General features: G+C 36.6%; 1 protein-coding gene across 4 annotated transcripts in view; it reads right to left on the reverse strand.

The window, feature by feature from the left end:
• Positions 1-6982: 6982 nt before the first annotated feature.
• The window catches only part of TTC13 (tetratricopeptide repeat domain 13), a 43938-nt gene continuing 30064 nt past the window's right edge, over positions 6983-20856 (reverse strand). For 2 of the 4 annotated variants that reach the window (XM_072409263.1, XM_072409265.1), the window contains exons 17-23: positions 19288-19372; positions 18593-18702; positions 16450-16585; positions 14016-14095; positions 10475-10553; positions 9717-9796; positions 6983-8100 (exon numbers count right to left, since the gene is read on the reverse strand). In XM_072409263.1, coding sequence (XP_072265364.1) covers positions 7986-8100; positions 9717-9796; positions 10475-10553; positions 14016-14095; positions 16450-16585; positions 18593-18702; positions 19288-19372 — 685 coding nt within the window. In that variant the 3' untranslated portion in view covers positions 6983-7985. The remainder of the gene's footprint in view (positions 8101-9716; positions 9797-10474; positions 10554-14015; positions 14096-16449; positions 16586-18592; positions 18703-19287; positions 19373-20856) is intronic. The other 2 variants (XM_072409264.1, XM_072409266.1) reach the window with 1 other exon arrangement.

A 20856-nucleotide genomic window follows, 5' to 3' on the forward strand; every position in this document is an offset into this window, starting at 1 on the left:
CAGAGGTGTCTGCCCCTCACTATGCAATACATCAGCCACAGTGCCAGGAACCTCCAGCAACCTGAGCAGGAACCTTGAGAATGGAAGCCCCCTGTAACCATTTACCACCATATCCCTAACACTACATCCCCTGTAACCATTAACCACCATATCCCGAACACTACATCCCCTGTAACCATTTACCACCATATCCCTAACACTACATCCCCTGTAACCATTTGCCACCAGCATTCCTAACACTACAGCCCCTGTAGCCATTTATCACCAACATCCCTAACATTACATCCCCTGTAACCATATACCACCATATCCCTAACACTACAGCCCCTGTAACCATTTACCACCAACATGCCTAACACTAACACACTTCCAACTAATCCACCTTTAGAGATATGCTTTGTTCTCAAATGTTACGCCTGCTTTATGCCATTCTTTAAGTACAGTATGTTGTCAGGATAGAGACCTGAGACTTACTAATACAAATCCCCACAGGCTGCAACTGGTTTGATATGAGAGCATATAATAAGGAATTAAAATTTCATTTAAACCATTAGTCTTAGTTTTACCTTTTTTGTTTCTGCATATGAGAAAAAAAAGAATGGATATATGTATAGAAAAATATTGACTTACGTACTTGGCATTAAATGAAGGAATCCAAAGTCTACTTAAGGAACAAACTCCAGATGTTTTTCCTCACAGCCAGTTTATATTTAGATACTCTGAAAATATTCACAGTAAAGTAAAATAAGAAACATTACTTAGCCATGACACTGTCTATGAAGTGTTGTATGAATTAGTTTGCACTTTCCAAGGGATATATTTTGGCTTATTACAACCATTTTTAACCCTGAACCACTTTTTAGAAGTGTTTATTTGATAGTATGAAATAAAAGGTTAGGAAAAGCACACATTTATTAAAAGATGTCAGAATGCTGAAGACTATACAAGATAAAACATAATTGTATATGGGCAATGTGCTGCCAACAGTGCACTTTTTATATATGACTAGTCTGCCAGGAATGTATCAGTTAGGATAAACTGTTAACTATAATCTAATGAAGCCTCCCACAACTTTTTTTTTATCCCAGAAGAACCCTTGAAACAATTTTCAGGTCACAGGGAAGCAACTAAAACCAATTTTCTGGGGGTCAATAGGAAAAGCATCTTAAAAGAGTAGTCAGCAGAAATAATGCTCCCCACCCCCTACAGTGGTGGCTAGAATAATACCTTTTAGACACCTAAAAACATCCTTATTGGCAAGTAGCATTGGCCCTAGAACTATGGGGGCTTCATAAAGTAGTACAATCAGCCACAGTCCACAGAACACTGTGTCACAATGGCTGGTTTAATGAATAGAGACCAAAATATTTGTTCATATTTGTTTCTAGTCAGTGACTTTTCTAGGTTGGGTCAGAGATGTTTTTCTAAGGCCAAGACTTTTTTTCATTTAAGATAAGAATTGTCATCCTGTCGTCTCAATGTCATTTTCTTCACTTTCAATCCCAATAACATTGGCCACCAATTGAGTGAATCTCATAGACAGCAAAAAAAAACAAACAAAAAAACACTGACAGTTTTAACCCTATACTTTAGCCAAAGCTGAGAACTTTAGAAACTGTGGACTGGGGGTCCACAGAATGATTTTGCAGACTCATCCAGCTGCCTATATACATGCTCAGTGCATTTAGAAAGTAACTTAGTATCCTGAAAGTCTAGTTTTTCTTGCCCTTTATTAATCAATGGTGCCATTCATCACAATTTGAGTTCAAAAGGGTGTTAGGGGGAACAGCCAGGGGTCAAATCAGCAAAAAAACATTTACAGTTAGATTCAAATAAAACAGTGACCTAGTTTTTTTGGGAGCTGGGATCGCTTTGCAAATGAACAGTCTGTGCATGCATCTAAAGATATCTACCTGCACATGTAATCTTTAAGACGTTTTGTGAGAATTTATTGGGGTCATGTTGGTGTACATTCATTTAAGTAAGATTAGATATAATATAACCTAAACCTGAAGGTCCGCAGCTTTTTAGTGTTATTAGCTTGACAACTTAGCTGCCTCCTTCAGCTGGTCCAGGAGGTTAGCATACTGTCCGGTGATACTAGAGCCCTGAGGTAGGTAGTCCACTAACAGAATATCGCCTTTGTCCCGGAAAACGGACGCCATTAGTTTTTTGGTCAATTTCTGGGTTTAGAACTTCTTCAGCCACAGGGACCCACTGTGGCGCCATTCCTTTGACTGTTCCTTGGTTTCAGGATCATTGATGTGGAGCCAGGTTTCATCCTCAGTCACTAACCTAGCCAAAAAGTCCCGTGCAGCTTCAAAATGGGCCAAAACAGCTTTGGATGCTTCAACTCATTCCTTCTTCTGATCACCGTTCAAATATTTCGGCACCCACTTCACTGAAAGCTTGCGCATGTCTAGGATAGTGGTGATAACAAACCCAACATGCTCCCGTGAGATGTCAAGTGTCTGGGCTATCTTTTTTGCGGATATTCGCCGGTCCTCAATAATCAGCTCATGGACAGCATCGCAGGTTGCCGAGTCAGTTGAGGTTGGGGGGCGCCCACTGCGGGGCTCATCTTCAACGGTGAAATTACCAGTCTTGAAACGAGATATCCAGGTTTTGACAGTGCTGTAGGAAGGACACTTCTCCCCCAGTGTTTGTGACATCTCAGTGTGAAAGTCATTTGCTGACTTTCCCTGGGGAAACAAAAACTTCATGACGGCCCGTAACTCCCAACGGCGTGAAACTTGCTTGTGCCTCTGCCATCACAGCTTCTTACTAAAAGAAAAACAGTTTTAGGAATCGCAAAGACCCGATATTTGCACAGTTACAAACTAAGATATTAGGCTGTCATATGCCCCCACACACATTTTTCTATTTCATCAGCAAGGGGGCAAAGCCAGGAACTTCTCAGCACCCTTCGTACATTGCCTTTACAGAAGAAGCCAATTACCAAAGGTTATTGTTTTCTTTCTTTATGTGTCTAGTAAAATAGGGGTCAACTGTGGAGTTTAATTAAAACTTTTTCCAGGGTCCACTTAATGTTAATTTTTATTGTGTTGCATACAGTAGGATTTGGATGGTTCTTCATAAGAAAAATCATACCTGTGGTCCTGAGACTGCAGGTAAAAATGTGCCAAAATGTCCTATTTCCTAGTCTAGGTTCTCTCATGTGGGCCAATGTTCTCCAATCTAGGATAACCTAAATCAGGTCCAATGTGTTGTTACTAAGGGCTTTTTAGACATGCAATGAACCTGTATGGTTGATGCCTTTGCATGTGTTCTCCTTGCGGTTCTTTCTGCAGTGGCAGAAAAGCTACACGTTGCATTCAGGAACTGTGCTGCCACCCACCACAATGCAAGTGAAATCATGCATACACAATAGAGGAAACGGTCCCCAACTGCTCCTATATAGTGGAATCAGGGTGGATTGGGGTGCTGTGAACATACAGTAAAACCACCGTGATCTGACATTGGCCCTAGACCTTACTTCCCAACAGCCTTAAATTAGAGTGCTCCTATTCTTTGCTGGATGAATTTATGAATAATTTATACTTGACCTTGAGGTAAGTGAGGCTGCTCTATTTCCTCTTTGTTAATAACAAGTTTGTTCTGCATAATGCATAAATTACCATAATCCAGACTTTTTTTTATTAAAAAAACAATTATTTGTTTCTTTCTCACAGCTGTACTGCCATTTATGGAACAGATTTGCATGGTATGTGTAATCATACTTTAAATAATTCAGTGCTTATGACAGTTGATTTTATCTTTTCGATTGTAAATGACTATAGAGGCAGTGGAACCAAACATTATTTAATGTGAACCTGTTTTTAACACAGTGATCATTATTACTCATTTATCTTACATCCCTCTGAATGTTCTGCTGGGAATTTTAAATATGAGGGTGTTTAAATTCATAGATACATATGCAAGCCCACTAACGCACATGGAAAAAGGTTATGGAGGAGAGATCATACAAGTTGCAGTACCAGGACTTTTGAAAAATAGTAAAATAGACAATATGAAAAATAGAAGTTTGCACTATGGAGTAGAATGAAAGCAAAAATCAGGCTCTGATTAGAGCAGGGGTGTCCAAACTTTTTGCAAAGAGGCCAGATTTGGAGAGGTGAAAAGGTGTGGGGGCCGTCCATTCAGCACATACGCAGGGTTAGTGTGGGCGTAGTCTGCGCGGGTTCTGCACAGCACACGCCCACCAGGGTGACATAAGGGATTCCCCGTGCACAGTCCGGTGTGTGAGTCCGGTGTCAGTGCGGGCTCAGAGTGGGCTTGGTCCGTGCAGGTTCCGCACAGCACACGCCCACTATAATGATGTAGGGGATTCCCTGTGCACACATGGGGACTCTCGTCCTGCCGATTAAGCCCGCTGGCTGAGTAGCGGGCTATAATTGCAAGGCGATTGATCAACTCCAATGAAATATAAAACAGCTTTTTGGTACTCGTGTATTTTATACTGTGGTCAGCAGTGCTGGCAGGACGCATATTATTGATTTTATGACAGAGGCTGCGGGCTTCAATAGGCCCCCGGGCCCTACTTTGGCCATGCCAGGATTAGAGGGTGCTATTATATGTTTGTTGGACATATGCTGAACAAGGATTCTACATTAGAAAATATAGAACAGACACCATGAAAGAGGAAACAAAGAGGACACAAGTTGCTTGGAGGTGATGACATTAAGGAAATGAGGACTATGTGTGGGGGAGGGATGACAAGCAGCAAATGAAGAAGACAAAACCTGTGAGATGATGAGAATAGTGGGTCTGCCACAACAATGAGAGCAAGGATCTAAAAATGAAGTAAAATATGTGTCAGGGAGGGGGATGATATGTTGGAAAGGAGCAGACAAGGCATGTGGGAGGTGAGGAGTATAGTAAAGCAGCCAGAAGAGCAAGGATATAAAGGAGTTTAGTGATAGAGTCTGTGGAAAGGCTGACAGGGTGTGGAAAGTGAAAAGTGTGGTTAGAATGAAGAACGGAGACAAAAAAATCATAGGGAGTGATGTTTCAGGGAGAAAAAAAGGACAGGTTGCCAAGGACAGACACAGTCTTGGGTATATTAGTGTAATGAGTAAACTGCAAACCACAAGGAGAAAGGACTGCATGGAACTGGAATGTTGGAAGACTGTTCAGATGGAGAGATGGGAGTATATAGAAGATAGTGTATTGAGGCTAGGACACAGAACAGTAATGAGGAATTTAAAGATGTGCCAGGGGGAGGACTAAGAAGTTGTGTGTGTGTGGGGGGGATGAGGAATAAAGATTATAGACCTGAGGAAAAGTTTAAAGATATGCCAGGTGCCACAAGGAGGTGCAGGAGGTCATTGCCAGTAGAGTGGAAACCATGCAGTAGCAGAAAGCAGAGTCAAGAGAGGTGAAACATAGAGCTGTAAAGAGGAATAACAGGTTGCAGAAGCAGTCTAGTGGCAGACCATCTAAAGCTGCGTACACACCTGCAATTTTTGTCGTTGGAAAGGATCTTTCACGATCCTTTCCAACGTGTCGTCCATCGTCCGTGGATCCGGCAGGACGGTCTTTCGGACGATGGACGACAACGACTGTACACACGGCAGATTTTCGCCCAATAATTGGCCGATGCCGATTATCGGGCGATAAAAATCTGACGTGTGTACGTAGCTTAAGAAGACATTAAGAATTTGAGGTGAAGTTGATGTGATAAATAATGTCATAGGTAGAAGGATGCCATTTCTCAGAGGAGCTGAATGAGTAAAGTGGAGTGGACCAACATAAAGGATTTAACAAGTAGCTAAGTGATGTTTAGTGGAGAATGATGACATGCTACAGAGGAACACATTAATATTACTACTATTATTATTATTATTAATAAACAGTCTTCATATAGCAATACATATTAAGCAGCGCTGTACTGACATAGCATGCTTGATATGAGAAGTACAGTGGAGTTATCAGGACCCAGCTGAGAGATTTATTGGGAAAAAGCATAACACGTTATTATAGAGCAGAACAGGTGTGTGAAGTGTGTAGGGAACTGTAAGGAGAGAAGAAAGTTCAGCGGTGTTCCAGGCATGACATTGTGTCAAGGAACAGACACATTGTGCAGCAAAAGGAGTGTAGTGGGACATCAAAAAATCTGAGAATGATTTGAGAGGTATATTGGGGAGAGGGATACATTGTTGTAGGTGGGGAGATATATTGAAGTAGCCAGGAGAGTGGAGAGCAATTATCTGTGAGGTTAAAATATATTCTTGGAATAGGGACTATAGTGATGGAGCTTACATGGCTTGAAGGAAGCATAATACAGGAAGTATTGTTAAGGGTAAGAAGTTTTTAGAGGAGAAGGGACATTTCAGCATTTTTCTTTTTGATATTGTTGAAGTCTGTTGAAGTCCATACTGAAAGTTTTATTTTATTGTTTGTATTGTGTATGTGTTGTGTTTGTGCTGCTGTTTAGCAAATACTTTGCAGTAGGTTTTGTGTGCATTTGCTACCCCATCACCTGCAATCATGGAAAGACAAAACTAATGAAAATTCAACTATTCAAGACATATTTTCACATAAACAGTTGCAATTAGGAAGTGGTCAAAAGGTTTTATATTGGTAATGTGCCAATTGTAATCCCTTCTTACCAGTAATCTATATATTCAGCTCTCCAGGATGATACACTGCTGATCCTAATAAATATCAGCTCTTTGACAGCTACAGCTGACATTAGACATAGCTTCTAGCTTTCAAATTAAGCTGCCACCAACCTGCTTCAGTACTTAATAATTGTATGTTGAAGGTTTGATTTAGAAAATGTTTCAGCATGCAGAGGTTACTGTAGCCTGTTGAAAGCAGCATTTCTTTATTTGATACTGTGACTGTCTAAAACAATTACAGTACTGAAAAAGTTATTTAAATAAACAATAAATAGGTATACATTATTCTCTCACTCTCCCCCCTTGTTAACCAAAAAAAAAAAAAAAAAACAGAACAATTCTTTGTAAGCGTTTAAACCAAACTTTTTATTGTATTGGTGTCATTTTTTCAAAACACAATATGCCTGGTGTCCAGTGGAATGTTTTAAAATGATGCAGTATTGCTTTTGAACTGCGAAAAAAAAATCCAAGCTGAAACCCTAAAAAATGAATGTCAAATGTTATCAGAACTTCTGTTTTACATCACTTTTGGTGTGTGGCAAAGATGATAAATCTTTCCCATTATGCCTCAGTTCAATTATTATGCAACATTAGCCATATTTATTTAAGTTTTCATTGAAACAGAACAAATAACCAATGTTTTAACAAACAAACTTTTCAAGTCAAGAAAAATTTTAAAAGCAGAAAATTTGCACCCATTTTTGATTGCAGAAAATAAAAAATATTGGATTTACCCAATAGAAATGTACTATATCTTGGAAGAAAATAATAGACAATTGCTTTATAGATGAGCTTTAAAATGTTATAAAACATTTTAATGTTTCTTTATTGTTCTGTCAGCAGGATGGGATGGGTCTGTGACCAAACTTTATTGCTTAAATGTAGAGGAGAAAGCGAGGTCACCAACCTTGCTCTGTTGTCTGTGACTCTGCCAATCTGGCAGGATAAACAGAATTATGTATTCCCCAGGCAGATAAAACAGCACATACAATATCTTTTTAAATTGTATATTTAAACATTGCCTGAAGTTCAGCTTTAAAATCAGCTGAAATCTGAAAAATTAGAAATTTATGTAAAGAAATAATATCCCCAATATCCATCTTCAGTAGCTTTTTGTTGACTTCACATTATAATCAGACATTTTAATTTGATCACACTGCTACATTTTATATTCAGTGGCAGAAAATACCAGTTCAAGTTTTACTTAATAGCTTTATAAAAAGAAAGGTATCAAAAGTGGTAAAGTACCCAGATTGTTCACAATGGCACATTGATGAAAAAATAAAATAAATTAATCAGAATAATGTCCCTGCCAGTTAGATGTATAAATAAATGAAGCTATCATGACTTCTTGATGCAACTGAGGGATGCGTCAGTGTTCAGAACTTCAATCATTGCTCTCAGTGTAGGGAACGATTCTGACACAGATGGAAGGGTTTTGAATGATGATGGCAAGCTAAGGAAACAAACACAAGTGTAAGAAACAGGTTTTAATTCTAAAGGTAATAGCTATTTGTGCATTTTTTTAAATTAAAAATAACAATTGCTAACTAATCTGAAAATTACTATAGTGGTTTAGTGTAAAGCCAAACAAATTTGTGCATCTTGTATGACAGTTTAGGCAGTAAGGAGGAATCCAAAACCAGCTAATGAATAAGATTGTGCACCATAGAATGTGTACCATAGCCAAGAAGCACACAGACCACACACATACATATCAGTATTTTAGTCCTGGGGTTAGTTGACTAAATTTTACACAGATAGCTGTAATAAAGCCATAATAATGATGAGATGTGCATGCCGCGAATGATCCCTGTACAGCCAATTAAGGTGGCTAAAGATTGTCTTCAAGAAGAAGCTGGAAACTCAGATCAATATGTAATTTTTAAGGTCCACAAAACCTAGAAGTGTCTTGTATGTGAATAAACCAAACACTCTATGGCCACGTACATAAGGGGCCTGATTATTAAAGGATACACTTTCATCAGTAGAGCTGGGTGATCCAGCAAACATGGAATGGATCTGGTCCAGGATTGAAAACATTTGCTATCAAAAAGCAAATAGCCTTTAGGAAATTCATTCCAGGTTTGCTAGATCACCCAGCTTCACTGATGATCGAGTATCCTCTGCAGCCTTGGAGAGCTTTAAAGAATCAAATCCATTGTTTTAGGTGGACTCAACTCAAAAGTCCTCAACAAAGTTTGTCACTGTAATCAATGACTGCATAGAAGGTTCACACTAGATGCCTGCTGCCTGGATGCCATTATAGGAAATTTGGACAGTGACTGGTCAGGGTACAGTGCACATGTGTACTAGTTTTCATCACCATTGCAGCAATAAATGCAGCATAAAAGATCACAGGACATGCATGCTGTTTGGCGAAAATGTAAGTATGAGAAATATCAGGACACAAAAATCATGCATATACAGTTTTTTATAAATAAATAAAATGTGGTGTCTATAAAACAATCACTTTATAGAGCAATCATGCTTTACTATTTCAACACTAGTTTAGTTAAAGCCGACACCCACCCCTTTCTGTCTTTACCACCATATGGTAAAGCCTGAAGGTAAACCAACATCCTCCTGGGATACTTACATCTCATATCCCAGTGAAATGCAGGCTGCTTTTTTTGCACATGCTCGAGATAGAGCGCTGCGTCTCCAGGGACCTCCCTCAGTAATTAGTGAAAAATGCACAATGTCATGCAAGCACAGAGTCAGATCAGTGCAAATGTATCTACATTTGCAGAAGGTCACTCATTCTTGCATCAACAACTTGGAAGAAAGATGGCAACATGGGACATAAAGTTGAGCTCTCTTTGTACATTGATCAAGGGCTTTCAACAACCGAAGGTAATTTATTTTAATGCAAACTCTGCTTTAACATGAAAGTCCAGAAAAAAATACTCTGACTACTTTTTAGCTGCTTAAGAAACACCAATCACTAATTTGTAAAATTAGAAAAAAAAGCCATCAAATCCCATTTCTTTTATAGCAGCACTGACATTTTGTCTAGGTTAACTGGTTCAGTCATCAACTTGTTGGCTTTAAACAAGATATTTCAGTTACCTCTTAAGGTTCAACCAGCTTTTTGCAGTTATGCTGAATGCTTCGGATCCCAGTGCTGTCATTGCTTCAAAATCAACCAGCTTAAGAGGAAACAAAATTATACAAGCGAGAATAAAGTCAATTATATTAGTCTTGTACGTTAATCTTGGGAACATTCTGAGAAGATAATTAACACATTATAAAGATACTGCCCTAATTGCTTGTATGCGGTACTAAGTATGCACTCAGGTACCTATGTACCTACAGGAGCAAGCTCTCAAACAAAAATAGGACTGGTCACAGCATCAAGCCATTTTAGACCCATGTTTTCCTTGCACGTGTACTTTAGTTCAGTGTAACTGTACTTTTTAGAGACAATACTTTTTTTGTTTCTATTCATAAAATTACTACAATTCTACAAAAATTCCCTATTACTCTCAATCCCAAACTAAAAGAAACTGAAAAAATAGGCTAAGGTGTGTTACATCTCTAGACCAGAAGTGAAAGAAAAAAGGTCATCAGGAATTATTTGATCCCTTCTACAAAGTACAGGTTTGTATTCTTGGTTACAATACAAGGTTTTTGTGCTTAAAAAAATAAAAAAACAAACGTGGGTCTAGTTAGAACTAAGCATTTGCCCCTACAGAGGGAATTGTTTGATAAAAACAGAAATGACCTGTTTCTGCATTCTTTACAAATCAATAACAAAATAATACAATTTGGTGAAAAACAAAACAAAAAATAATAAATCTCTGTACAGAGATGAAATAAAGCCTTACCTTTCCTTTTGGAATTTTGCCAGTAACTTCTTTGCCACTGGCCATGAGAGCGCCCATAATTACAGAATAAGCAACCACGCTAAGGACAAACCACAGGAAGACAGACATGTTAAATGAAAGAGAACAATTTGTTTCTAAAAAAAATACCATCCAACTGTCACACCAAATGTAAGCCTTGTTTAAAATAAACATAATAGGAAATTATATTGATAAGGAAGTACATGTACCCTTTGTTTTACTATGCTGCCCAGAAATACTCTATGCATGTTTTTAATTTTGCATTTATCAATCTTTTCTTTTTGCAAGGTTTTTGATGTAGTGACTAAAACAGGATTACTACAGTTACATGTTAGAACTTAGAGTGTCCACTAGATCTTGGCTCTCTAGGCTAGACTGGAGAACAGCAAGTTTTAAAGGGCTATTTACTTTAAAGTACACTTAAAATATTTACGTAATCATAAAAGCAGTAACATTGCATTAAAAAAAAAAAAAAAAAACATCCTTGATCTCTCTAGCTGCTTGTACTGTGAAGTTATTCATGGTCATAGATAACAAACACCATTTTAAAGTGGGGTTTCAGTACAAGCAGCTTTAAAACTTCTGTGTGGTTACATTTTCAAGGCTGACTGATTACAAGATTTAATGTAAAGTAATGGGGGGGGGGAGTTTTCTTTGCCTCCTTTTGTTCAATTTGAAAACAAATTCAAACAATTTTCTCCATATTCCCTATAGCCACAAATTTGAAAGATGGCTTGTTCAAAAGTGTTTTAATTGCTTGTTCAGAAAGTTGAAATATTTTAGTGTTCATAGTTTGAGGACAGGTGTCAAGACAGTCCTTGCAGTATAATCGATGGTCACCCATCTAAACAATAAATGGGGGCCAGCCACCTATCCGACCACAAACACTCTTTTATGTTAAAATTACATATTGGTTGGGGAATCTCTAAAAATTCCAGATTATCAGATATTTCAAATGTCACTTGGCAACTGAACAACACATACAATGGTCAAAATTGAATTCAGATGAATCAATTTAATTTTTAGGAAAAAATACATTATTATGTTTTTTTTTATTTATTTATTATTTTCTTTTTCTAATAAATACAGGTTAGTAAAGTAAGGAAAATATGTAACCTGTGGAATTTGGGGGCATTTCTGAGCTATCTCTGTCAATAATTTTGTGAGCCACACTGATGACTATGATATATAGATTAGAGAGATGAAAAAGATAGGCTTTTTGGCAATATATTTTCAAATCACATTAAATTTAATGATGCAAAAATTACCCCCAGGCTTAACATAGATTTACAATGCTACTACCCTGGCTATACATTGTATTCCTATACTAATTTGGTGTATATTATACCCATGTTAAGGATAGAACATGGTTATACCAATACATTGCAATGATTTTGTATCCAAAAGATTCCTCAGGGGATTTCTTAAGACTGTAAATTGCTGATCAAGAATATGTAGGAATAATCATAAGACATTGGGTAAGGTGCAGAAGAAAGACATAAGGTGTGTTAAGAACAAATTGTCCTACACAGGACAATGGATTTATTTGGTTGGCCGCATCTCTTGTAGTTATACAAAACTTGACTATTCTAGATTATATAGGTGTTAGTGGTAGTTTGCCCTCCTCTTAGATTATTAGTTGAAGATAGTGGGAGGATTTTATAAAATATACAGGCATTAAGGTTATCTAAATGTGAGAACTTTTCCAAATAAATGTTATTTTCTTATTCAATGTAGAGAGAGTTTCCCCTATGGGTAAAAAAGATAACTTGTAAAGCTTTAAAATATGAGATATTGATGATAATGAATAGAAGGGATTTGTTTTTCCAATAGTATTTAAAATATTTTATTTGCTGGTGTATAGTGTAGAAGAGGGGAACGTAAGCCTCCAGCCAAACCCATATGATTATGGACTAGGCAAGTTACATACAGTTTCTACCTAAACAAACATTCCTAGGGGTGAAGAAACCTAATATTTATCACACTGAAGACTAAAAAACATTTCCTAACTAGACTAGAGTAAAGTGAGGTCACCGACTTGGCTAAGCAGTCTGTACAGAGTATACAGATCAAAACAGTGGCTAAATAATTTAAAAATCTTCTGGCAGTTAAAACATTTCATATTCAGTTATAGTTTGGTTGTAGTTAGTATTTAATACACTTCCACTAGAACATTAATCATTCTAATGTTTAACAGAAGCCACTTGCTGACGCCAATGCCCTGGAGCTAGCACATTCTAAGCATGTGTAGTAACTAACTTAAACAAAATAATTCAGTATCTTTCACCCAGATGTGTTCAGTTACTTATTTTTTTCCCAGGTTGGACTGCAGAGAAGTGCTCATCTCTGCAGTGTAAAAAAACAGCTAATTTTTTGACTGTTCAACAAGATGAAATTTGTTTATATATTGGGTTTAGAGGCAACCCCTTTCTGACTATTAGCAGGGAATGGAATTCATATTCAACATTCTTAGGTTTACATCTCTGCCTGCCTGTTGTTTATAAGCATAAACTTGTACACTGAGGTCATGGCCAGATAACTATGGACATATGACTATAAAAGTGCCAACATTAGCTAGTGTTGCCCCTCTCTGAAGTATTTATTGTGATTGTATGGGTTATTTTATGCATTAACAACTGGGTGGTTAATATTGGACACAGCATTTTTGTAACATGTGCAATGAAATGTACCACTCTCTGGCTATATGAGTGTGTGTTTTGGTCCAGGCTACATAATTAAAAAGTATTGACAAATATCATAAAGCCAATGATGTAATGAATAAAAGAACACAAATTTATATAAACTTACAAAAGGGTGACAAGTTTAAGAATATACCTTAAACAACCCGAAGTGAAACTAGCCACTTAAGACCAATAAACAAAGTAAGTAATAATTATTAATACAAAATATTCAACTTTGGTCCCACAAATGATATTTAAAAAGTTTGTATCAAATTTTATACTAAAGTTTTACCATTTTCTATAGCTAAGGAGTGGTTATCCATGGTAAAAAATGCAGCAGCAGCATTTACTGCTCAAATACGCTGTGGCAAATGACTAAATTATTGACTACTGACAAAGACTATTTAGTATTTTAATATTGCAGGACACCTATCTATACCTATATTGCACCTATCTATACCTATATTGCAGGACACTAATCACCCAAAACTATCAATACCAATTGTTTCATGTGACAAATATTGAACATTTGTACAAATGCCATCTAGTTGTACCCGATTGCTATCCTACATTTTCCAACCATGCAAAAAACTTGATAGTAAAAATATTAACTCAAAAATATAAATTTATTAAAATAAAAACAGTTTGTTTCCTAACATCAAATAGATATAAGTTGTTAGTATTTTAGGGGTTGCTTTGGACAAATAATTCATCTCTTTTCTATTTTAACCTATAATAACTTTTAAATTCTTCTGCTGAATTAGTTTACCTACTTCGAAAGGCAAGGATAACAAAAAAAATGTATGTTTTCCAAATACTTTAATAAGATCAATGACACTGACCTGGATCCTCTGGAGAGGGGCACTAAATTGTAGAAATAATATACCAATGACAGAATAAGTTCACACACAACATCTGCCTCCTTGAAAAAAAATGATAAGAAATATATTGAGTACAATGACTATTCAAGTGACAAGGTTAAAAGTGTTAAAGACAATGACTCATTTATGTGCTGAGTACAGAGTGCAATTTCTACAGAGAGATCTAACTTTTGCATTGGTAAAAAAATGTATCAGCATATTTGCTTTAATGGTTGTATCTGAACATACATTTAAAGACAGACTGCTGCATTTTTTATGCAATAAAGAAATATAGAAAGCTAATGTTTCATGTCCACAGTGCTGAAGGTTTTATCAAGTATAATACACAATGAAACCAGATAACTATGAGGTTAGAGTAAATGGTATACTTTATATATTACAGTACTTTCCAATCACCTTGAAAATGCAGAGGGCTAATCTAACACAAAACAGCCAACTGGAGATAGATATTTATACCTAAAAGAGGAGAATGACAGATGAAAGTGGTGCAAAACCCCTAATATGAACTGCAGTCCTAAAAATAAAAGATTTGCACCCTTTTCGTCCTATGGAAAAGAAGTTTAGGCTTCGGATAAGGAAGAAATTCTTCACTGTAAGGTCTGTGAAAATGTGGAATCGGCTCCCTCAGAAAGTAGTTTTAGCAACTAATATAGATTGCTTTAGGAAAAAGCTGGATGTTTTTCTAGAAGCACAGAATATAACTGGATATTAAGGCTTTAAAGTAAAAATAACAGTGACAATTGATCCAGGTAACATCTGATTGCCTTATGTTTTATAGGGTTTTATATCTGGGATATGTTTATTTCCCTAGTGGTTGAACTTAATGGACTTTTTTCAACCTAACCTACTATGTAACTATGGTAATCAACGATTAATGCAAACTGTGTCTATATAGTAAACATATCTGTATTGGGAGATTAAGATCTAAGGCACTGCTGACTAAAAGTCTATGTGAAATGGTATTTGGCAATATAGTTACTGTGCTGCTTGGAATCTTTTCAGTGAAGCTGGGTAAACCAGCAAACCTGAAATGGATTTCTTTAAAGTCATTTACTATTTGATAGAAAATGTTTTGAATCCTGGACCAGATAAATTCCAGGTTTGCTGGATCACTGAGCTTCACTGATGAAAGTGTATCCTCTCCTGCTTTGGAGAGCTTTAATAAATCAGACTCATACTGTGCAAAAAATGGGAAAAATGTCCTCTAGGATGCGAATAAGCATGAAGCCTGAGTTATTCCCCATTTAATATGGCTTTCCAGGTGGGTATTCATCTAGATTCAACTCCAGCTGGAGGACTCAGAGGGTCATCATAGCAATAATATTGTATTCAATGTTTTACTGAGGGTACTCTTCCCAGTACCTTCTCAGTTCAGATAGACTAATCTGGATATTTTTTTATTGCCTTTAGAGTACCTCTATTGTACTGGACCTTACTCAAGATACGGTTGATTGAGCCCTGGGTCTACCAGGCTACATGTCAACTGCTAAGTGCATCTTTTCAAGGTCAAGAGGACGTTCTTTGTAGGGCATGGAAACAACATCTAATAGACCTTGATGCAGCCACATTGCAAATCCTTTCTGCCTTGATGGGGAATACACGACACCTTTAAGCATGGATGTACCCTATCCTAGATTGCATTTGAACATGGATCTACCTATAGATGGGGGTATCGGCTACACCTTATTGTCTGAAAGGACTCTGCTACTTGTTGTGTGTGTTTGTTGCCCAGATCTGGGTCTGGATCCGCTTTCTTTGGTTCAGTGTCCTCTTAAAGAGCCCTATGCTTCCTTAGAGACAACATGCTTCCTCAGCAAACCCCTAAATCTGACAAGACTGTTTCACTTGGGAATACCCATCTTTTGAGGAGCAATGGTTGTCACAGTACCTTCTTATTTGATCATGGTATATTATAGTAATGGATATACACTCACTGGCCATTTTATTAAGTATTCTATACAAAGTAACTGCTTGTTAACACAAATAACTGATCTGCTGATCACAAAGCAGCAACTTACTGCATTTAAGTTGATGGAAAATTACAGTAACTCAAATAACCACTCATTGGAACCAAGGTATGCAGAATAGCATCTCTGAAGGCACAACAGTTCAAATCTTGAAGCAGGGGACCCCACCAGGTACCACTCGTGTTCAGTAGGAACAGGCATGTGAGACTACAATTTTTTTGGTCTGACCAAAAAACTTTCAAGTTCACTTTCATACCCCGATTTTAATGCCACATTTGGAAGGTAAGGTAAAAATTTGGTGTCAGCAACATAAAAGCAAAGATACATAAACATACTGACAAAAGCTTAGGAAACACTGGTTTTCTGTGAACACGTTTAACTTTTTCTTTGTGTGGCTAAATAAACATTTAGATTAAATAAAAACTTACACCGAGTTCTGTAGAAAGGGCCAGTACTTTTCCTTTAGCAGTAAGATCCTTATAAAGGGATTCTATCTCTGCATGGTACAATTGTGTCCTCTCCTCTGTTGTTTGAGTCTCCACTGAGAACAAAATGTTACCAATTCTGAAACAGACAGAACAATCCAAACCTTGTAAAGTGATATGTGCACCTGATTAAACAAAACTTGTATATTATTATTCAAAATCAATTTGTCAGAACAAATGAAGATTAGTTTCATAAAAGAGTTAAAGCATATCTAAACTCAAAAACAAAAATGTATTATATTGTAACTTACTAATTCTTAGATGTGGTGTCTACATTGGTTTTTAAGGCTTTATTACGTACTTTAATAACCTGTTAATCCAGCTAGCAATCACCTTAGGGTGATGCACACTCACACGCACACTGTATATATGGAGGGGCAAAGTTGTTACACCAGGCAGGTCCCCTCATTTCAGTAACAAATTCCTCCGTTTCCATTAAAAAAAAGGGGAAAAGATTCTTTACTTTACAGAGGAAAGCTGGCAACTATTATCTGTCATCAAGTGAGAATGTAGCCAAAAAGTAAAATTTTTAGTTATTAATAGTTTTTAAAAAGAAATTAAAACTGTGTTTTTTTCAATGTGGTGCATTATCTAAATGTGACAAAAATCAAACAAAAGTTTTATATATTAATGGATAAAAATGTATAAATAAAATCAAAAAGCAGAATGAATAGGGTGAGAAAATAAGGAAGGTCTTAATTATAACTAAGTAGGTTAAAATGGGGTTAATTGGAAACATTTTATTTATTTATTTTTATTTTTAGGGTTGCTTCAACTGACAATATATGCAAATCAATTATAACAACAATGTTGCTAATTAAAATCTCAACTAGGCTTTCAAAAACTATTCAGAGATTTATTTTAAACAGCAACAGCTGTATGGATGAATGGATGTTTTTCATAATAACACACCAAGACAGATACAAGACTAGGCAAAAATTATTTTAAAAGCATTGACCCCCCCCCCCAATCTTGGAGGCATATTTTAAGTGCACAGATGATGAACTAATGCATTCTTGGACATTTGTAACATTCTCATACATAATGTGTAACTGGCATACAGTTTCTGTTGAAGAACAATGTGAAAGAACTTGATGAGCTTTTAGACCCAATCTAATATGCCTTCCCAGGGAGTGGCTGGTGTTAAGGGGTCATGCAAACATTCTTTTTGAGAGAGATGACTCTATGGGCACTCTACAGCTAGTGCAAACTATCAAGGCTGACAATTTCTCACTGAATAATCTATCATGAATTTTCACCAATATAATAATTGCCATGCATATGTTCACTTGGTGGAAAAAGGAGTGCATATGTATGTGTTCTGATTTTTCTAAAGCTGACCCTACATGGTACAATCTGATTTTACAATTTCTGTAAGCTTTACCAACAATGTTTTAATGTGTGGGTCAGCCTAAAAAAAATCACACAATTTTAAACATTACATATATGTGTTAAGTGTCCCTTCCCCATGAAGCAACAAAATTGAATAAGATTTAAAAAAGACAGTTTTTTTCATGTCAACTATACAAGCTTACCTCAGAACTGGAAAAATGTGGTATTTACCATTTTAAACCTTTTTAGATATCGGACACTTCTGGACAACCTTTATCAACTTAACATTACTAATGTAGAATACTTCCAGCCAGCTACGCCTACCTAAAACTGTTTGCTAAAAATGTATTTGATTCTAAAATAAATATATCAGAGAACTTTTATTAATTTAAAACACTTAATTATTACATTTTTATTATTAAGTTCGGTAGACAAAAGCATGTTGTCACTTAGAAGAGCACTGCACGCACGTCTTACAGCACAAGGTTGAGACAACATTTTAAAATTTATAGCAGTGATTAGCCAGTACATTAGCCCACAGCAACCAATCAGAAGTTTAATCAGAAGGAAGAATCTTTGAGATCAGTTTCTAGGGCTAATTGCACTTTGACTCATCAAATGAAGGCCTTAGGTACTTGTTTAGTTAATATTGTGGAAGAAAGATAAAATATTAAATGGCTTACTGGAAAGAAAAAAAATTGCCTCTAAAAAGATAACAAAAATGGAGGTTCAGATACAGAAATGTGTTTCTTACTTATCTCCTGTTATAGTTATTGTGAATCCATCATATTCTTTCCCTTGATCTTTGAGGCTGGGAACTTTTGTATTCACTGTGAACCCATCTCTTGTTTTGCTGTTTAACTGCTTTCAAAAAGTAAGATATAAGTATTATCAATTTATGGGATCAAAAGGAAAATTATGTTTATGTGTTTAAGAAAATAATTAATGTCTTGAATATGTTCCTAGTTGGTTCTGAGTAAAGCCAAAATTAGCCAACTGCACAATTTGCTGTAAGGCAAGCTGCTAAATGCTGTATGGCCGAAGTAATCAACTCAAAATGAAAACACTAAATCAGCAAACAACTAAAGACAATCAACTAGAATATAAAACTGTCTTTAATATATGTTTATTTATTTTCTAGAACATACCCTAACTGTTGCCAAATAATCTGGAACAAATTAAAAACATTAGGTGACAACAAAATGTTTGCAGCATATTTAACTGTACTATAGAGTTACAAAATGTATTACCTTTGGGGTTTCTTAGCATATGCTATTCAGATTGTTGCAAAGGTAGAAAGAAGGGTGTATATGTCAGGTATCTACTGATTTTAGCTGAAGATAGGTTTCCTGCAATATTTTTGAGTTTGTAATTCTGAACTTAGATTTTTCTAGTTTGACAAGACTAATTACAAACTGATGAATGTAAGCTGTATGAAATGAGTCTTACCTTCATTATTGGTAAAAGATCTTCTACTCTTTGAACCTTCTCTAATGCCTCTTTGATGTCCAATATTCCTCTTGGATTGTTAGCACTATTCAAAAAACACAATCAAGGCATCAGATCAATACCATTGTATAAAAAACTCACATGTTGCTGCAATGATACTAGAAATTAGCTAAATGGGTCATTACTAGTGTTGGTGTTTGAATTCAGGTTGTCCCTATATTCGACCCGAAAATGGCGGTTCGAATTCGGTCAGACCCGACCCGAAAAACACGGAGTTCAACTTTGCGAATTCGTGTTTAAAAAGATGTTTTAAAAAAAGGCGAACTCCAGATGAACTCTCAGTAGAGTTTTTCTATTGAGAGGTCATCTGAGTTCAGTTCCCACGGTTAATTAACCTCTAGTGCCCGGGGATCGCAAACAGGAGGATTCCAAGGGCTGCAAGAATTCATATTATCCTCTGGTGCCCAGGGATCGCAGTGGAACTGCAGCCAAATCGAAGACTCAGCTATTTGATCAACACTAGTTATTACTATCCACTTGCAGCATAATTGACACAACCATTTTTTGAAGCCGGTCATACACAGTTTGATATGTCCCTATCAAGTAAGATCTAAAATTGTCCAATCACATGGATGCATGAACATTCATAACTGAGTTAGCAGGCACAATTGTTATGTTCATTCAACATGTATTTGATTTTTTTGAATTAACAACTGGTGAGATTTCCCATGGGTGGGTGCAGGTTAGATGCCAAGAGTGGCTAAACTGCAGGCACGGTTGCCAGCAGTGAGGAAGTTGTAACCACACTGCGTGGTTGTGGTCGGCATACCAACTAAACAACTAGAATTTTCAGAAACAAAAGGTCAAAAATGGCAGCTTTGGTGCTCTCTAAGGCTTACTCTACACAGACCTTTTCCCCAGCTTTTTACCTGAAGCCCATGTTTGAAATTCCCATGCATTCCAATGGGCTAATCTACACCAGGATGTTTCTTTAAGGCAGGTTTTTGAGCGTTATCTATAACACTCCTTGCAACGTTTAAAAAATTAAAATGTGGGGTTAACGTGGGAAAATATGGGTAAACATGTCTATTGATTTTAATGGGGTGTTTTCCCGCGTTTTTTTAAGTGTTTGAAATGTAAACATGGGAAAATGCAGGAAAATAGACATTTTTTGCATAGACATTTTCCAGCATTTTAAAGACAAGCTTCAAACCAAAAGTGCAACAAAGCGCATATAAATAGGGTAGGAACATTTACATGCATTTTTGATACCGTCCGCGTAGACCCAGCCTAAATTACGCTGTATCGGTTAAAGCACATATCTAGGTTTTGGAAACAGTAAAAAAGGATTAGAACCCAGTTTATTTAATTTTCTTTTTATCAGACATCAGTATTGCACCAAGCAGTCGAAACATACAAAGGACAATTTCTGTGGAGGATCATTACCCTAAATGCATATTTTTGAAGGTGTGGGGGAAACTGGAGGGCTCAGAGGAAATCCATGAAAACATGGGTTGGAGATTTAAATCTGTCCCTAATAAAGTACAAACTGAACAGGGGATTCTTACT

Source organism: Pyxicephalus adspersus, chromosome 4, assembly GCF_032062135.1.
Source record: "Pyxicephalus adspersus chromosome 4, UCB_Pads_2.0, whole genome shotgun sequence".
Lineage (NCBI taxonomy): Eukaryota > Metazoa > Chordata > Amphibia > Anura > Pyxicephalidae > Pyxicephalus > Pyxicephalus adspersus.